This window comes from Dioscorea cayenensis, chromosome 25 (genome assembly GCF_009730915.1).
Source record: "Dioscorea cayenensis subsp. rotundata cultivar TDr96_F1 chromosome 25, TDr96_F1_v2_PseudoChromosome.rev07_lg8_w22 25.fasta, whole genome shotgun sequence".
NCBI lineage: Eukaryota > Viridiplantae > Streptophyta > Magnoliopsida > Dioscoreales > Dioscoreaceae > Dioscorea > Dioscorea cayenensis.
In genome coordinates, this window is record NC_052495.1 from 221,620 (window position 1) to 241,550 (window position 19,931).

The following is a 19,931-nucleotide window of genomic DNA, read 5'->3' on the forward strand; positions in this document are numbered from 1 at the left end:
CAGAGATGGAAAAGGATGGAATGCAAGCCTATTGACATTAAGCCCCTCATGATAATTTTAAATTCGAGAAAAAAAAACCTTTTTTTAATGTTACCCCCCTGAAAAATTAAAAATTATAGCTTGAATGTCCGGGAGCTGACATAATATTAATTTTTTTTTTCAAATAATATTCTTGAATGTGGGATATTGTGAGTTCACTGTTTTGAAAATTTTAAATATATATATATATATATTTAACTATCAAAAACCTTGTGCAACTAGGGGTGGACATGGGCCTGGTGACTCATGGGCTGGCCCGAACCCAGCCCAAAAAATACAGGGCCTGGGTTTAGAAAGTTGGCCCAAAAAACTGGGTTGGGCTCAAATGTTTTGGCCCCATTGAATTTCGGACTGGGTTTGGGTCAGATGAATTTTGACCCGACCCGACCCGGCCCGACCCGAATAAATAAATAATATATATATCATATATTATTTATAATACATATAATTATATATATAATAGTAATAGGTTTGAAAAGAGTAAACATTTATAATACTTGTGTTGTATTTTTTTTAAATTTTTCTAAAAATGTTAGGGGTTGTAGTAGTAGTTTTATTTAGTTATTTCAATTATTTCATAAAAAAATTATTTATTTTTTGGGTCGGGTTGGGCTGGGCCTGGGCCTAATGATAATCAAATGGGTCGGGTTTGGATCAAAACAATTTGGCCCGAACATGGCCCGGCCCAGCCCAGCCCGAATATATGGGTTGTATATTTGAGTCTAGCCCAGCCCAGACCTGACCCAGCCCGGCCCATGTCCACCCCTATGTGCAACTAGTGAGGAAATATAGAAATTTAAATCCTTTGGGACATAAAAATAAATAAAATTTATAAATCATATGGTTATATTAAAAAAAAAATATTATTTTTTATTTGAATTGAATTATCTTCTAAAAATAATTCATTTTTTATGAGTTTTAAATCTTGAAAAGCATTATAAAAGTTAAAATGGGTTAGAAATCTAAACTCTGAATTCAGCTCATTAATCTGTTCATAATGAATATATTACTAAATTCAGCATAAGAGGTTGCCTTTGGATTTTTAAATATCAATTGTTTTATAAAAATAAGATCTGTAGTTTAAAAAAATAATATTTTTAAATAAATTATAAAAATCCATTATATGATCCATTGATTTTTACAAATTAGTTTATATAAAATAAAAATATATTTTTTCAAAAATCTATTGTTTTGTCTCTTTATTTTTTATCATATAAAACAATTATATTGTAAAAATATATATTTATAAAAATTTATTGTTTATAAAAATCAATTTTTTATAAATTAAAATATAACATATATATATTTTTTTTTAAACTATTGTTTGTCTCATGACTTTTTACTTGATCTCTCTAAAAAAACAAAAAACTGTATACCTATAGCACCGCTCTCTTTTTTTATTATTTTTATAATTAGATTGGGTTGAACAACAATGACATGTCATTGGACTAATCCAAATATATATTTTTTAATTTTTATAGGGTAAATTTTCAAATTTTGTTTTTAGTTTTTTTGGGTCATCACTTTCTTAAGTTTCCTTTTAATTCAGTTATTGTTTATCAACATGTTTTAAAATCAAACTTTGATGTCATTATACAGGACCTTTTATTGTAAAAAAAATTTAAGATTTTAAAAGAGGGACCTATCTCATTTAACAGCTACTCTATGAATGATGTTATACGAATTATATATATATATCTCTAAAATATTTTATTCATATCAAAAATTTAAAATAAGTATAATTTTATTTTATTTTTATAAATATAAAAAAAATCAGATATCAGAACATAGTCGTGCTATAATTTACGTGGCAAGGATTCAACTCTCAATCTTATATTATTAATCTAAGGCTTTGGTGGCACCATATATATATATATATATATATATATTATTAATTAACAAGTAAAAATATATTATTTAACATACTATGTACATGACACTAGAAAAGTCAGTGAATACCTAACTTTTATAAATAAATGGAGTAAATTAAAACAATGTGAAAAAAACGTAATAACAAAACTGTCTTCAATTAGACTTTGGGGTTCTTATCTCGAGGCAATCCTGTGGTAGATGATTGAGAAATCAAATAATTTTGATCAAGTATTGGGATCGGTGTGATTTTTCTAACTTCTTGGTTTACTCCCATGTGAAGCTCGGGATTATTTATTAACACTTTTTTTTTTATTATTTATGATTGCATCTGGATTTAATCACTCTCGTCTTCAAAAAAATTTAAAATTTCTTTTTTAGTCATGTCATCTTTTAAGGAAAGAACCTTTGTAATGGAGATAGAGGAAGACTTCATATATTTGTGTGACATAAATAGAGCTTTTATGATTTATAGCTTCATGACGTGCGTATAGAATACAATAAAGATCGGTTATGCAAATTAACTCAACTGATATCGGGATTAGGTTGTAAACATGCATTCCTAAACAGAGATTTTTGACACCACTTTATTAAGCACGATTTGAATATAGATAATGAATACCCCGAACAAATATCTTTTGCAGTGAGACAAGTGCATTAAACCAATTTTTTTTTTTTGACTTATATTTATATTCCATCCATGAGAATATTGAGAAATATATATATATATATATATATATAAACCAAAAAGTCAACAAAACAAATTAAAAGCAATATATATAGATTAAAAAATTGTCGCATGCCATATATAATAAATAATGACCGGAATTTGAACCTTAAAACTAATGCAAAATGAAGTAGGATATATATATATATATAGAGAGAGAGAGAGAGAGAGATTAACTCCACGTTTGCGGGCTCCCCTGGCTTCCATCAATAAGGCGGGAGGGGATTGCCACATGTTTGTTGAAAAAAAAAATGATAGATAAATACAATAAATTAACAATTCTGAATTATACCTCATGATATACTAATGATAGGGTAGGGCAGTTAGGGTGAAAATATCAACATGTTGGGGAAAATATTTTTGGCATTCATACCTGAGGTGTCAATTGCCAAGGATGAATCATCCATCGTTAATGTTATTGGGGAGTACCCCTTGCCGGTGTATGTATATAATTAAAAATAATAATAAATTATAATTTATATATGGAAAGTGTACTTTTATTTATATTTTTAAATTCTACCCTCACTAAACCTGTCCATGGGCCGGGCCGGGTTTATCCATAATTACTAAATTTCAAGTTTGTCCAAGCCCGGCCTGGCCAGAAAATCTGGGTCTTAACCCTTGCCAAAACCCGTCCAAATTTAATGACCTCTACCCAAGGCCCACCCAAGCCCGTCTAAATAGGTTTTTTTAACAAATAATATATAAGTTATAAAAAAAAATTTAACAATAATATTAATATGTGAATATGACCAAAAAAACACTTAAAAATTAAAATACCAAATGCAAATATTTATACAATTACAACAACTAAAATTCAAACCATTATCATCAATGACAATCAACAATAAATATATATTATATAAGTATATATAAAACTAATTAATAAATAATCAATGGAAATTCAAACCCATGCAAAACTAATTAATAAATATATTTTATAATTCGGGCCGGGCCGGGTCGGGCTTTTAATAATAAAAACCAAACCCGGCCGATTTTTAAAATGGGCTTCTTTTTTTGTCCAAGGCCTGGACGTCGGGTCGGGCCTTATACATTTGTCCAAGCCCTCCCATTTTTCGGGCGGGCCTTCGAGTTTGGACGGGTAGCCTGGCCCTTGGACAGGTCTAACCCTCACACTATTTAAAATAAATTAAATTAAAATAATTAAATTATTATATTAAATAAAATTGGTGTAAAGTGATAATAATAATAATATGGCCGGTCAAAACATGAATTTTCCAATATTTTTATTTTTTCAATTTTATATTTAGATATATTTTTTATTAAACTTATTTATACATAATTATTATTTTTTAAAATATTAGTAATAAATTGTAATAATAATAATAATAATAATAATAATAAACTATAAAAAATGCAATAGTCTCTCAGAATCTAAAAAAACAACAAATATTGCAAGTTGCTTGAATTGGTAAGTTTTCTCTCATCACTCAATTTCTCTCAAGTTGTGTTTTATTTCTCATTATAGTTATTTATCATTTTTTAAGTTTATTTTATACTTAATTTAGTTTGTGTTAAGTTGCTTTTTAATTACATTACTTGTTATTTTAGTTCTTAACTATCAATTAAGTGAATGGCTAATTATGCATATTTGAATCATATGATATATTTTTTACACCCAAACTAAAATTCATAGATGTATGTATATTTTATAATTTTATAAAACTGTTTAATAATGTTTATAATTTTTTAAATTTGAATTCAGGCTATTCAATAGTTTTTAATTTAGTTTTTAGGTCCACTAAAATGTCAGTGTACCGCTTGAATCGAAATACTTGAAATAAAATACGTGAAGAAATATACTTAAAAAGATAGGTCATATTAATGACATTGAATATTTTGAAAATTTGTTTCATATGAGAATAAATAAATAACATTTTATAAAATAAAAGCATGACACAAAACTTCAAAGGAATCAATAAGAGGATAGAGATGAAAATAAAAAACTTTAACGTTGCTAGCTAATATATATAAATTTGCCAAATCTAGCACGTGCTCACATGCATGAAGGCCAATTTACGAAAATAATAATTAAAATAAACCTTAAAATATCTGAATCTTATCACGTGACAACCAATGAAATAGTGAAAAAACCCTAACTCTATCCTTCTCCTTCTCATACTTAGGGTTTCACCTTAGCAGTAAAAAGTAACTCAAAGTTCAATGAAGAAGGTAATGTCAAGCTCCGGCAGTGGCCGGAGATCGGAGGGAAGTGCCGGAAGGATGATTCCTTTAAGAGGCCAAGTGAAACACAAGATTTTTTTAGCTTTTTTTGGTAAGGTGAAATTTATTTTTCATTCATTTATTTGTGGTGTATCAATTGACAAGGATGGATAGATTTTTTATTTTTTATTTTTTTTACTTTGTGTTTATTAAGTGTATGCATGCATTTTATGATGCATTGATGCATGCATGTTGATGAAATAAATTAAAGTATTTCTTTTTGTTTAAGAATGTATATACACTTGTATTTACTTGTGCCTTAAATTTTGTATTTATTTGAGAGAAATGACTGAAAACAAATAAAATTCATTAAAGTTTGAAATATGTTTGAAATTTTCATATATATGACAAGAGTTAATCCTTCTCTCATTTGTTTGTTTGTTTTTTTTTTAAAAAAACCTTCTCGTTTGTGTTTGCTTAGAAACAGTATATGTATTTAATGATAATAATTAATAATAAATAATCTATTTAAAAACATGATTTATTGAAATAATGTTTTTGTTATAATATATTTCTTCTCCATCATTTCTCTCTTCTCATTCACTAATACCTCTATTTTTTATTTTTTATTTTTTATTTAATTTAAAATTATTATTATTATTTCGACAGACGCTAGTCTCTATAGCCCCTAACTACTTGAACAAAGTGGTTTTGGCGTGTGTATATATATACATGCACATTTCAAACACTAGTAAAAAAATAAAATAAAAATAAAAACCACTTATTGTAACATCATTAAATTCAGATTTATAATTTTTTTTCAAAAATTTCAAATTCCATCCATGGACATAACGTGGTGCAGTATTTATCTTAATTTTAAAAAATAAAATAAAACCTCCCAAATAAATTCAAAAATATTATTCCCGTCAAATCACAAGCAATAAACGACAAAATCACCTGAGATACCTTTTTGTCCTCCCTCTTGTCCTTTCACCCCATTCATTTATAATTTTCCAAATATTTATATAATAATAATAAAACAACTGTTACAATGGAATTTAGATTTCAAAGATCTCATGGATGGATGGACGTTTATTGCATAAATAAATAAGTACAATTAAAATTTTTTATTATTAATATCATAATTAATATAAAAAACTTAAATTTAAATTTATTTCTTCAAACACTATATAGGAGCACATTATAAAAATAATATAATTAAACAACTCATATGATGAAAACTGTTGTATACTTTCGATTTTAAAAATCTTATGGACATTTATTGCATAAAAAAATAAGTGTAATTAAAAATTTTCAATTATTAATATCATAAATAATATAAATAAAAAACTTAAATGTAATAAAAAAAATTAAAGTTGTTCCTTGGGATACTCTGGAAGTAGATTATATAACAGCTTAATAGTATGTATAGATAATTTGAAAAAAAACAGATTTAAAAAACTTTTTTTGGGCAGAACACTTACTTGCTTTTCACTGCCTACAAATTAATCCAAATAAGAACATATAAGAAATTGTGATATTTGTAATAAAAAGAATACAACCAAACTACAAAGGATTGAACAATTGAATTAAAAAAAAAAACAACTATGATAAACTAAATAGTAACATTATAGACACCTATGTGAAAAACAAATATATATACTACAAAAGAAAATTGTTATTCATCTTCATTATAATATGGGCAGTATATATTAACACCATCATTTAATTTATTTTATTTTAGATTTTTCATCTTCTTCTATTACAATTGTCTATATATCTTTTCATAAACCCAATCTATGTCATTTAATAAACATGAAACTATTGGTAATTTACAGAAAAATAAAGTCCATGTTGTTATCTAATATAATACTAAATAAATGTTGTTAATCTTTTTATTCATTTAATTATAATTTTTTTTATTAATAACACAATATTTTTTTATTTTTCGTATTTTATGTAATGCCAAATAAATATAGTTTATTCTTTTCTAAACAAATAATTCCAAATAAATTTAACAAAGATTTTCAATTTTCCAAAAGATCATCCATTTCCATGAGTAGGTCTTACTAAATGTTTAATATAAAATTGACTTAATGTCCATGATGAAATCAATCCCGTTAAATCTTATATGTTCATTATGAAATTGGAAAAATTTTATAAAAAAAAGTTTAAAAATCTTCTTTGAAATCCTCTCCGATCAGATTATCATCGGTTTTCATTAGAAGATCTTATTTGATATAATAATATTATCTATTATTAGTCTCCTATATATTTTTTTTGTATTTTTAATATTTTATATAATACCAAATAAATATTATTAAATATTTTTTAAACCAAAAACTTTTAAAAAAATATATGAAGGATTTAATATAAAACTAATTAATTTACTGGCCATGATGAAATCTATGCCAATTTAAATATATGTAAAAAAAAAAAATCTTCCTTAAAACCTTCTTCAATAAGATTACCACCCGTTTTCATTAAAACATCATATTAAATATTCAATATAAAACCAATTTAATACTCATAATGAAGTCAATGCCTATTATACAATTAAAAATTTTAATTATTAATATCATATTTAATATAAATAAAATATTAAAATTATTGAATCAATATCAGAGCAATTTATAAATCTGAAAATATTAAAATTATTTCTTGAATCAAACGTTTATTAGATAACAAACTTTAAATTAATTTCCAAAATTTTTAATTATAAAAATTTCTCTATTAAGGTCACCAAGATGTGCATGGACTCAATCAAAATGGTGGTCCTTTGGCGGCGTCATCACCAACCCCACTAATCTCAAAGTAACACGTGTCATCATCTTACACGTCAAAAAACCCCGCGATTAGGTCCACCACCAAACCCTCCACTAATCACCGCCACCAAGAACCAATCCCTCTTCATCGTCTCTCTTCTCGAACCCATGGCCGCCGCCGCCGCCCGCCTCTCAGCTCCGTCCATGGCTTGCATCGGCGCCGGCGCCGCGCTTCCTTGTTCTTCTCGGCTGGCGGTGACCCGATCGAGTCTTCGCCTTTCGTCTTCTCATCGATTGACGGTGTTTCGATCCCTTGTTATTGTCCATTCTCCACTCCGATCAGCGCAGCAGCGATCTCTTCAGATGAGAACTTTGGATCGGTGTGCAATCCGCGCTTCAAGTGCTGCCACCTCGGCGGCGACGGCGGCTTCGGATGCGGCGCAGCTGAGGAGCGCTAGAGAGGATATCAAGGAGCTGCTTCGATCCACCTTTTGCCATCCGATTTTGGTAAACCTAAACCCTTGTTGTTCTTTTTGGGATATGTGAATTTTGTTTTGATTGATGTGAGGTTGCTTTGATTGGTTCTGTTTTGTTAGATTATTAATGGTTTGCATTGATTGGTGTTAATATTATTCTGATTATTAATTTTAATATTGAGTGATTCTTTGATTGTGAGATTGATTTTTATGGAAGCGCATGATCTTTATATTAAGGAAATAGAATATGTGAATGTTCTTTCACTTATTGAAATTGCTAGAACTCACCATGGATTGATGATTTATTTTAAAATTTATTAACTTTGATTCAATTCGGAATGAATAATTTGATTTTTCAGCTGTTGAATTTCTCTTTTTTCCCCCTCTGGATTGGTGTATAGCCATGCATGGCTAATTGTTGCTCTTGTAAACTGACGGTTTGTGCATTGATAGCGCACTAGTGAGTAGTGAATGATGTACTTTTGTTAAACTTAAAATTAAAAGTAATGTAGTATTTGTTGTGCTATGGTAGGTTCGCCTGGGTTGGCACGATGCTGGTACTTATGATAAGAACATTGAAGAGTGGCCACAGAGGGGTGGAGCTAATGGGAGCTTGCGGTTTGAGATTGAACTAAAGCATGCAGCAAATGCTGGTATTACTTTGTCATGTATTATTTGTTGATTGAGAAAGCAAGTAGAGTATCTTGTTAACATTGTATGGCAGGTCTGGTGAATGCTTTGAAGCTTATTCAGCCTATCAAAGACAAGTATTCAGGAATTACATATGCAGATCTATTCCAATTAGCCAGTGCTACAGCCATCGAGGTTTGCTTTTTCATTTTTATTATTTTTATGTTTGAAAATAGTATTTTTTCCCCCATGATGTGGGCTGATTTGAGTGCATCTTCAATATGATGAATTGAACTCTTTGCACTCACTATCTCACAGGATGCTGGTGGCCCCAAAATTCCCATGAAGTATGGAAGAGTAGATGTTTCTGGACCGGAGCAGTGTCCACCAGAAGGGAAGCTTCCTGGTAAGTAACTTCCACTACTTAATTTAAAGGGGAGAAAAGTTTCCAACTTGTGTAGATTAAATTCTAAAATGCCAAATCTTTAGGTCTGCCTGCCAAGCAGGATGCATTTTCTTCTCTTTCCAATACACCGATTAATTTGATATATAATTTGTTTGGCTGAACCTGTATGGATTTTGTCTTGGACAACTTCTGCAACAAGTTTCTTCATCAATCTGATGATGTTGTGCAATTTGTTTAGTACTTTCTAAGTCTTTGCAACCAATACAAAGTTTATTTTTTCTGATTTTCTTTTGGACACTTCTTTTACTTTGGATTTGGTGGTACATTTTTCTTTGTAAAGGTTCATGAAAAGCTTACTATGAAATTATAGCTGGTTACGATTGTGCTCTGAATATATCACCTTATTTTAAATATAAGTTTTTTTTCCCTTGGATAATGTTAAGCAGCATCCCTGATATGAAATCCCCAACTTTTTGTGTTCAGATAGGACTGTTCCATTTTAATCCAATGAAATCCCCAATTTTATTGGATGCTTACCAACACTATCATGTGAGTAACTTTTTTCTTTTCATGTTAAGATGCCGGACCTTCTTCACCCGGTGCTCATTTACGGGATGTATTCTACAGAATGGGCCTTGATGACAAGGTTTATACTTATCATGCAAATATTCACCTTATCTGTGTTAGCACAGCGGGAACTGGCTTGCTAACTTTATATTATAATCTCATGTAGGAAATAGTGGCATTATCAGGTGCGCACACACTAGGAAGGTCTAGACCAGAACGCAGTGGTTGGGGCAAACCAGAGACAAAGTACACAGTAAGATTTCCTTCTTTATAATTTAATGTCGACATTGGATAGTCTCTAATTGCTCCTCTTCGTGTGTTAATTGATTGTCTCAAAATTTAAAGATAATGTTGCACCATATCAAGATCATCCAAGGAAAAAACTTGTTTGTGCACATGTTAAGATTGCCCAATGTGCTATGTTATTGTAGCTGATGGTTGAGGAATGCTAGTTTTCTTGATCACTTCTCTGATCTTGTTCAATCGGAGTTTAAAGATCAGCTGCTGATCTTCAGCATATTCTTTGAATCTGCATAGTTTCTTGTCAGCCTAAAAATTATATCTAAGCTGTTTAATTGATCTGTTTTCTGACAGAAAGACGGACCTGGAGCACCTGGAGGTCAGTCATGGACAGTGCAATGGCTGAAATTTGATAACAGCTACTTCAAAGTAATGTATCTTGTCTTCTTCTCATCTTGCATGTGTTGTGACTTTGGAATATATGCATTCACTGAAAATCCTAACATCCTTATCTGCTCAGGAAATCAAAGAGCGCAAGGATGAAGATCTCTTAGTTTTGCCTACTGATGCTGTTTTATTTGATGATCCATCCTTTAAGGTAAATAAATGGACATTGTTTCCGTTCCACCAATCTGCAGTAGGTAGTCTGTAATGGTTCTATGGAATTATCGAAGATGCCTTTAGATGATAGATTTGATCCAAAACATCTGCAGTTCTATGCTGAAAAATATGCAGAAGACCAGGAAACATTTTTCAAGGATTATGCCGAGTCTCATGCTAAACTGAGCAATCTGGGTGCCAAATTTGACCCTCCAGAGGTGAACAATTGTATCATGTTTAAGACAAGGATGTGATATTCAGCTTCCATAAAGTAGAATTTAATTTGAGCAATGTTGAGCAGGGTATTGATATAGACGATGACTCCAAGAGTGCCCCTGCACCAGAGCCATTTATAGCAGCGAAGTATTCTTCTGGTGAAAAGAAGGTATGCAATTAGGGTACATATTTTTCACTTATACAGCTGTGAGAGAATGAATGCTTGTGCCTGGGCATGCTTGACCAATTCTGCTTTAAAAAATTTATGTGTGCTACTTTCATGATTGCAGGCTTAAAATATGCAACAAACCTTGTTTTGTTGTGCTGCGTGTTTGTTGTGCTGCGTCTTTTAATAACACAGATGAAGCTTTACCAAGAGTGTGACCACTAAAAATGTGCAAGTCTGTAGGAGGTTATAGAGTAAAGAAATAAATAAAGTTGCATTTTGTATTTGAATTGCAGAGAGAGCTTTCAGATGCGATGAAGCAGAAGATCAGGGCGGAATATGAAGGTCTTGGGGGCAGTCCAGATAAGCCTCTTAAATCCAATTACTTCCTCAATATCATGATCCTAATCGCTGTTCTAGCAATTTTGACATCTCTGCTTGGAAACTGAAAACTATCGGCATTGTTCAGTTGTGTTTCTATAGTTTGTTACCAGTGTTTGTCCGCCATAACGCCTGCCATTTTTGGTAATGTGATGAAATATTAAAGTTCAATAGTACATAGTCCATGTCTTCAGGCATGCTAAAAGTTCAGTTTTACATCAACTAGTTGATAATGCTGCTAACCAAGATTTAGTCATTTTATACTCACTGCTATCTATAGGTTAAGTCTATTGAAGGCCTTCTTGTGTCTCACCGGTCTAGATCCGTCTTATTGACAATTGACACTTCACTGGCAATGCGGAACTGCTAACGGATTAGCTATAGCGTTGCTAAATACTTGGATTGTCATTCGATTTTTATTAGATAAATATTAATCAATAATAAGGATATATTTGAATTATGTAATTTAGAATGTGTTGCCATGCGTCTAAACGATAATGTGCGTTCAGAAATCTGAGAAATATGGAAACAAAGCATATTTCTTTTGTGATTGATGAATTGTTTGAAAGGAAAAGATAAGAATGATGCATAATTTGATTATGTACACACTCAATATGAGCATCTCCCATTCGGTGCCGTATTGTTTGTCTGTAAAATGTTATATATTTGCATGTGCAACTAGACCTGGAGGGAGACAAGCAAGATTTGTTCTATTCTCAGGTTATACTGAAAGAGAACCTTATTATGGTAGGTTGCGAATGTAATAGGTTTGGGTTCTTGTTTATTTTAGCTTTTAAAATAAAAATAAATTGTTTATTTTTAACAGTAATCAAAACTTTGAATTTTATCAGTGATTTTAATTCAATTTAAAATGCAAAAACACCTCCCAAAAAAAAAAAAACTTTATTATTTTAATCTAATATTAGATCTCACTTCTTGAACCAAAAATGCCGAGAGTTCTGTTAAATGGTATGCCATTTTCAATGGGTGTTTTTTTTTACTACATAAGAATTTAAACTCAAAATGATTTAAATGATCTAAGCTTTTACTGGTTGGACTAATTCAGTTGATAAAAACTTTATATAAATATTTACAGTGGTGGTGGTTGTGGTTGGTTGGACAATAACTAAGTCTTATTAAACCTGAGTTACCGAAGCAAATGCTTTGGTAGTGTGCATCGGCTTCTAAACAATGCTTTTATTCATCGGAAGTGTTTATCTTCCCCAGTGAACACCTGGCAACAAATGAACACCTAAACTCTATTTTAACTGTTCTCTTTTCCAGCAATACCAACCCAATCTCACTAGTAAAATTTCATCAGAACGGCCTTTTATATGATATATATAAAAGTATGTTAATTTTCTGAAAATAGAACATAAAAATAAAAATAACGTATGTTCTAAAAAAAACATTATTTAGTGAAGTTAATCATTAATGAACATTAACAAAGATAATAACCATTAACCATCCCTTGAATTAGTATTATTTATTAATAAAACATTTATTTTAATTATTCCATTTAGATGAATACAACGCATAATATTAACTTGAATTAAATTAAAATAAGCTTCTTTATATAATGTACCAATTAAAATTCCAAGACAAATTTTTACTTAAAAGGTTCAATTCAACAAAAGTTATCAATATCACTGAAACTTCTCTAGTGGGCCTGCCAAACATAATCACAAGAACAATTATAAATAGAGTTTCTATGCTTAATAATCACAAGCACAAGCCAAGCACTAACACAAAAAAAAAACAAAAAACCAAGAATATCTGGAGCGGGGTAGCATGGATAGCACAGCGTCCCAATCCGCCAAATTGATTCTATTATATTATAAATAGAAAATAGCAAGTCATAAACCAGAATGAGTAAAAGCTATGCTTGCGCATATAGCACTGAAGATCACAGACCAAATTATCAACATCACCAACCAAATATCTCATTTTTCACCGCAGAACTATACAAATTAGCACAAACAGAAGAATTCGACAAATTAGATATGAGATGAATAATTGTATTCATTAGCAGACTTGGAGGTTGACGCTTTCTTGGTCATCCTACAACAAAGCTACTTCTTCCTGAGCTTTTCTTCATTTAAAGCAAAAAAATATATATATATTTGTGCATATGTTGTACGCTAACACTGCAAAATGGCACAAATAAAACTAATAGAAATCACTAAGAACATAGATTCGGAATTGCAACCAGAACCCAACTATTTTTTTTTTCTGTTTTTCTCTCAACCTATATTTGAAGTATTTCCTGATGTCGATCTCAATAATGGGTGGTGATTAGGGTTAGAAGCGTTTGGCATACCAGAATTCAGCATCACGTTTTGGGATGAAGCGGATGAGGAAGGATGGATGGCTGAGAGTGGTAAGCGCGGTCCAAACCCGAACATTGGCTGGCGTTGCATCATAGGGATGTTTGGCTGCATTGCCGGATTGCTGGCGTACGGTGCTGAGATGTTAGGCTGACCTACTGATGTTGGCATTGTAGGGTGCCTGATGTTTGCGCTTACACCGGCTGATTGTGCTAACCCCGCAGACGCTGCCGGTAGGTTAGTTCCAGCTTGTCCAAACCGGTTTGACATCATCCGAACACGCTCAGCAGAGAATCTCTGCCGAGTCCTCTCCACCTGCTCACACTCCTTCAAAAGTAAGGTCTCCACATCCGCAAACTGTTTCAGCTTCAGTTCCAATCTCTTTAACTGCAATCAGAAAGTCGGAATATTTCAGTCACATGATGCCTGATTTTGATGTTTAGCACTGGACACAAAAAAATTACATTTGAAGAAACAGAAATTTGGAGCTGAAATATAAACAAGTTGATTTAGCAGAAGACAGTGCATATGGTGAAACCAAATCAGAGGAAACTACATTACATCAGATCCAAACAAACTCATAAACCACAATGCACTGTTGTTTTAGCTCCCAATAGAGACCATAATCAAAACAAGCATCCCTATATTTGTACTCATTTTCATTGCACATTGAGTTTATCTCAGATTGCTTCCCAAACAAAGAGGTAGGCCGAAGTATCTTAGAATAATGCTGTAGCCATTTCGAATCTAAACTTAGATTTCCATTATATCAAAACATGAATTACCATGAGAAATTGAGCAATCCATGTGATACCACAAGAATTGGTACCTGATGAGTAATAATGGTGGCAGCCAATCTTTGAATTTCACGCTCTTCTTGGTCTGCGAAAAGCTTTGCCTTCATTGCTGCTGCAGAAAGACCACACATAGCTGCAAATTTTACATGTTCAGGAGCCAAAGGAGAAGCAGCCTCCATTTTGACATTTGGAACTCGATCCTCATCTGAAAATAATCATCAGGTTACCTCAAAAACAAGTCAAGTTTTACAAGAACATCAAAAGAACTGGGGATTTACCCTTTTGATAACCCAAGTTTGCTTGCGTTCCTTGTGAGTTATGCATACCCTCATGACCCGACCTTCAAGTGTGTAAAACATTATATGACATCTCTATTTTAAAGCTCAAGATATGACATCTTAAGTCACTAACATCAATGAACAGAACAAGCAGAATGTAAATTGAAACAAAACACATATGAGAGTAAAATTTAGTACTGAGGCATATGTATGGTAAAACTATAGAAGAAAGAAAGTTTCCATTAACTTATGCAATACAGCATAGATCTGAAGCAACAGAATCTGCTTGTGGTACAATGATACATAGTTCAGTCATAACCAGATGAACATTCTACCATATTAGGAGATCACTGACCTAGAATCATCTTTGGTTAAGACTGCTAATGACGCACTAGCACAACTTGCAGCAACCCTCGGCCCAATTGCCGAGGCCAAAAAGGCAACCTGTAAATCATGACAAATTTCATACGTGGCATCTCATTAGTAGATAAGATGTTCCAATATGATACAAATGAACGCCAGACCATCAATAAATTTAAAAATTGATACTGCCAGCATCTAAAAAAATCAGCATAAATAGGTAATTATGCATCAAAAGCAATCCTTGCTCAATTCATGTAAAACTACAAATTCTGTAACGTGACCAAATGATAAAATTATGGCCAGATTCTTAATTTTATAACCAAGAAATCTAAATGAAATATCAATTTCCCCTGTCATTTCTAACTGCAAATCATTCATAATACTTACCAGGGACATAACCGGATTAGCAGAATTGGCAAATGGAAGCTGATTTGCAGAAATCAAATCTTGAGTATGAAGTCCTGATGATCCACACAAATAAAACAGAAAAGATGAGCAGGTAGTTAAGCATCAAGAAATACAAAACTTCTTAATGTAACACCCACAAAACAAACAAAGCAAGTCAACATACACAGAAACACAGGGCATACCTACAACATCACCATTAGAATTTGCATAGGAAAATGCATTATTATGTCCATTTGAGACAAGTGATGTATCAGCCACATGTGGAATTTCGATATTTTCTAGCAAACCATCCTCCATTGGGAGACGGATAAAATGGAGAATGCATTGTGCTTTTGATTTGGTTCCCACATGCTCTGCTATTTCATTCCAGTTATCTTTGTATTTTTCCAATCCCTCAAGCAGGAGGAAAGTTTCCTGATCTGTCCAATTATCTCCATCTGGATCAGCTGAATCCTTCTTAGAATCCATTCTCAGAAAATCAATACTTGAGTGGCCAGTAATAAATTTTGCATCATGGAAGCAATCTGAGCACAGGATTACATCTGCCTGTAAACATAAATAAAATTAAAAACATAGGTATACAACAGCACAACGCAAAATCGACAACCATGTATGTTTAGAGCAATTTTTCACAGGAACATGCATTTTTCTTGCCTCCTACACAGGGTTGAGCAAATCAACATCTCTTATAAAGGCCGACAAAGAGGCATTCTACTTGGTCCTCTGCTTCTAATTCCATTAAACGTATCAAGCAAAAAATAAATATAAAATAAAATAAGACAATTTTGGTTTATTTCAAAGTTAAATCCTGAAAATGTCCAGCAGCCATTCAGACCTTACTGACTATTGCAAGAGTTCTATCAAGTTACACAATAAAGAAGCATACATAAATTTGTACCTTTCTTTCACAGATTACAATGAACAGGAGGAAGAAGAAGCAAGAGGTTCCTTGAATTTGATATTTCAAGAACAAACACTAAAAGTGCTTCATTTTTTTATATTAAAAATTGAATCAACATAACTACTAAGGTCTAGTCAATAAATACAATAATAAATCTGTGACATCCGATATGATGCCACCTAGACACAATGTATGCGTATGGAGGACAACATCATAATTTGGGGACAACACGTATCTCTCTTTGGATAAGGTAAGATTTGCATCTGACACGTATTTTCCTTCAGGATGAGATAAAATTAGCATACAACACATATCTATCTTCTTTCTTCTCTGGATGAGGTAAAAATAAGCATACAACACGTATCTAACACGTATCTAACACGTGTTCTCTCCCTAGATGAGATAAGATGCGCATATGACGTAAAAATAAGCATACAACACGTATTTAACACGTGTCCTCTCCCTAGATGAGATAAGATGGGCATACAATATATTCTCTCAATAGGTAAGATATCTTCTCTCTAGCTGAGATAAGATTCGCATACAACATGTATATCTTCTCTCTAGCTGAGATAAGATGCACATTAACACCTCCCTAGATGAGGTGAAATATGCTGAAATATGCATATAACACATATCTTCTTCTTGAATATCTTGAAGAAAGATAAACGAGGAACATGTATCTTCTTTTCAAGATAAAAAACATCAAGAACACTTTCTTAAATCTCATTTTCCTCTTTTGGGTGATTTTACCCCATTTTAAGGGTTTGGTTCTAATCTCCTTTCCATCTTTATTTTGCTTTTTATTTTGATTTTCACTCTCAATCATCTATATGTTTTAATTATCTTATCTTTATCTTTTATTTTTCTAATTTGAAGTTGAACTCTATAATATTTTTATATATTTTCTTATCTTTATGAATTGATTCTTATTTTTTTTATATCTTATCAATAGTGATTTTTATTATTCTAAAAATTAAATTTTAATATAATTTAAATTTCATCTCCTATTCCTATTTCTCTGCAAATAACTTGTTCTACTAGAGTGGTATCCATTTATCTAAGATGAACATAATTCACATGTCCATACATAGACACGTATATGTTCAAGTGCTGAATACTCTTATGATACTTGGACACCCATATTGTGCCGTGGTATTGCTCAAAAGATAACTTTATAAGTATTAGAATAACAGTTACTGATCCTTAATCCAAACACAAACCCAAACGTATTCTAGCGAACACTACCTATTTCATTTTAAACTCAAAAGAAATATAAAGTTATTCGTCCTACTATTGTGTTCTGAGGAAAACTTAGGTGGGAATGCCCCAAGGCAATGATAAAGGTAGCCAAAATTATTTTAAGTTCCTTGCACAAGTCGCTAAAAGCGGGACTTTGACAGCAGAGCATATACACGTGGCAAAAGAAAATCAATGAAGTATGTTCCCAATGTTCACTACAATAACGACATAGAGCTTCGCATTTAAAGTCATGTCAATGTACCTGCGAAGGGTAATGTACACCATAAATATCATGAAAAGTATGAGTTATTTAAGGAGAGAAGTCCCACAAAAAGTTCTTTGTTAGCATACAGCATTTAACTTCCTCGTTTTACTCTTACCACAGCATGCACATCGTCACGAAAAGTTCTCTCGGTAAGCTTACGGAAGAAGCATGCAGTAGCATATCCTATGGTTATAGGAATAAAAAGGAACAGAAGAAATATTATAGCAAGACTGACCTCCTTTTGTGACTGATAATGCAAACTAGGCAAAGGCCGAGAACAGTAACTGCAAGAAAATTCAGAGAGCCTCTCTCTTATTCTACCATCCAAATCACAAGCCTCAGAATCCAAACTCAACAATGAAGATGATGAGGAAGAAGAAGCCACAGCCACATCCTCAGCTCTAAGACTAGCCTTAGGTCTATCAAACAAAATCAAACTGTCAATGGATTTCAATGGCGCAGTTTGCACGAGAAGCTCCCCGCTGGTATCCTCCCTGAGGAGGGAACCAGCTAATCTAAGTCCCCTGTGCACGGACGAGGCCGTCAAGTAATTAATAATCCCCCAATGATCAAGAAACCTCACAATCCTACTAAGATCATACATCTCACTAGCATTGCCATTAGAAACAAGGCCTTGGCAATCAGCAAAAGATAACCTTTTCCCGGGAACTTCAGCATACTTCAACACAATTTTATTCCGAAGCGCAATGTACTTCTCCGGAGTGTGATCATTGGATTTGCCTGAAAAGTAATGTGGCACTACCTGCCTCTCCAACCGGTGAACAGTATTCAAAGAGAACCAGTCTGCATTTCCAAGATTTCATCAGTAGATTAAACTCAAAATTCAATTTTTAATCATATATTAAAAAAAAAAAATTAGAAGAAGAATCAGAGACAAGATAGAGAAACAGACTGCCATGCATGGGAACCAGAAGGTGTCGGCCATCGGGAAGCTGCTTGGCAACGCCCTTGCCCTCCATGAGAGGAGGAGGGGTGCAAACATAAGCCGAGGGTTTCTCAACATCAGAGGGAGGGTAAAGCGAGGGATTATCAGGGAGGACAGCAGACAGAGTCTGGAGCTGGCCATGCGAGATGTTCTCAAGAACCGGACGAGTCCAAGGGCGAGAAGACTGACAAGCACGATCGGCAGCAGCGAGGGCAAGGACAGAAGGGTGAGGGCGGTTGACAAGACGGCGAACAGCAAGGGGGAAGTCGGAGATCCGGACACCACCGCCATCAGAGAGGATCTCAGACTCACGGAGGTCAAGCACAGGATCATGATTGTGATTGGCAGCAGGGTCATCATCGTTTTCCTCGTCATCAGCGGCGGGGGCGACGGCAGGGTCTTCATCATCATCTTCTTCGTCTTCGTCGTCGTCCTGGGGCTTGTGGCGCTTGAGTAGGCTCTCACGCTTGCGCTTCTTCCATTTGGAGCGTAAATCTGGGGAGATTGGAGGAGAAAAAGGAGAAATTAGAGGAATGGAAACCCTAGAAAGAGGGAGGGGAAGAGAGAAGGAGTACCTGAGGATGGGAGTGAAGGAGAAGCGGGGGCCATGGTGGGGAGAGTGGTTGGGGTTGGGGGAGAAGAGAAGGAGAGGGGCGTGATGAGGGCTCGCGAAGGGGAGCTCAGGCACGAGGCCAAAAATGGTGGGGTGGGGGTGGGGGTGGTGACTGGATCCCGGGAGGTAAGATAGAACGCGGATCACCGTTGTCTCGCACGTGTGGTATTTTGATTCTTATGGTGATCCTGCGGGATAGGATAACCTGCTTTCCTTTTTTGGCTGTTTTAATTTAATATATATATATATATAGTTTATACTCATAAAACTTGTACCTCTCACGTATGTATATACATACATACGCACACGCACATATATATATATATATATATTGTTTTATAAAATAATTATAAAAAAAATTTAAATTCAAAATCTACAAAAACTTCTTAAGGTTCTAACATTACTATTAAATCACGATAGATACTAAACTCTAATGTTGAAAGTCGATAATTCGGATTTCTTTTAATTTTTAATAAAAAATATGTGTAATGATTTCTTTACATTTTTTCTATATACGAAATTTTA

At 32.9% G+C, this 19,931-nt stretch overlaps 2 protein-coding genes across 3 annotated transcripts; one reads left to right on the forward strand and one right to left on the reverse strand.

Moving 5' to 3' along the window:
- The first annotated feature begins 7,701 nt into the window (after positions 1-7,701).
- On the forward strand, positions 7,702-11,488 carry LOC120252968 (probable L-ascorbate peroxidase 6, chloroplastic/mitochondrial). Of its 2 annotated transcripts, none has more exons than XM_039261187.1 (11): positions 7,702-8,091; positions 8,593-8,713; positions 8,785-8,885; positions 9,009-9,096; positions 9,675-9,742; positions 9,830-9,916; positions 10,258-10,332; positions 10,424-10,501; positions 10,617-10,721; positions 10,805-10,888; positions 11,182-11,488. In XM_039261187.1, the coding sequence occupies exons 1-11, from the start codon at positions 7,753-7,755 to the stop codon at positions 11,332-11,334; spliced, it is 1,299 nt and encodes a 432-aa protein (XP_039117121.1). In that variant the 5' UTR covers positions 7,702-7,752; the 3' UTR covers positions 11,335-11,488. The 2 variants fall into 2 exon arrangements, with proteins under 2 accessions (XP_039117121.1, XP_039117122.1); XM_039261188.1 differs by having other exon boundaries at positions 11,010-11,316.
- Positions 11,489-13,254: 1,766 nt separating this feature from the next.
- On the reverse strand, positions 13,255-19,492 carry LOC120252944 (SWI/SNF complex subunit SWI3C). Its single transcript, XM_039261151.1, has 9 exons — positions 19,369-19,492; positions 18,761-19,288; positions 18,083-18,651; positions 15,622-15,985; positions 15,419-15,492; positions 15,024-15,112; positions 14,669-14,730; positions 14,423-14,595; positions 13,255-13,980 (listed from the first exon to the last, which is right to left on the reverse strand). The coding sequence occupies exons 1-9, from the start codon at positions 19,400-19,402 to the stop codon at positions 13,510-13,512; spliced, it is 2,364 nt and encodes a 787-aa protein (XP_039117085.1). The 5' UTR covers positions 19,403-19,492; the 3' UTR covers positions 13,255-13,509.
- Between the last annotated feature and the right edge of the window lie 439 nt (positions 19,493-19,931).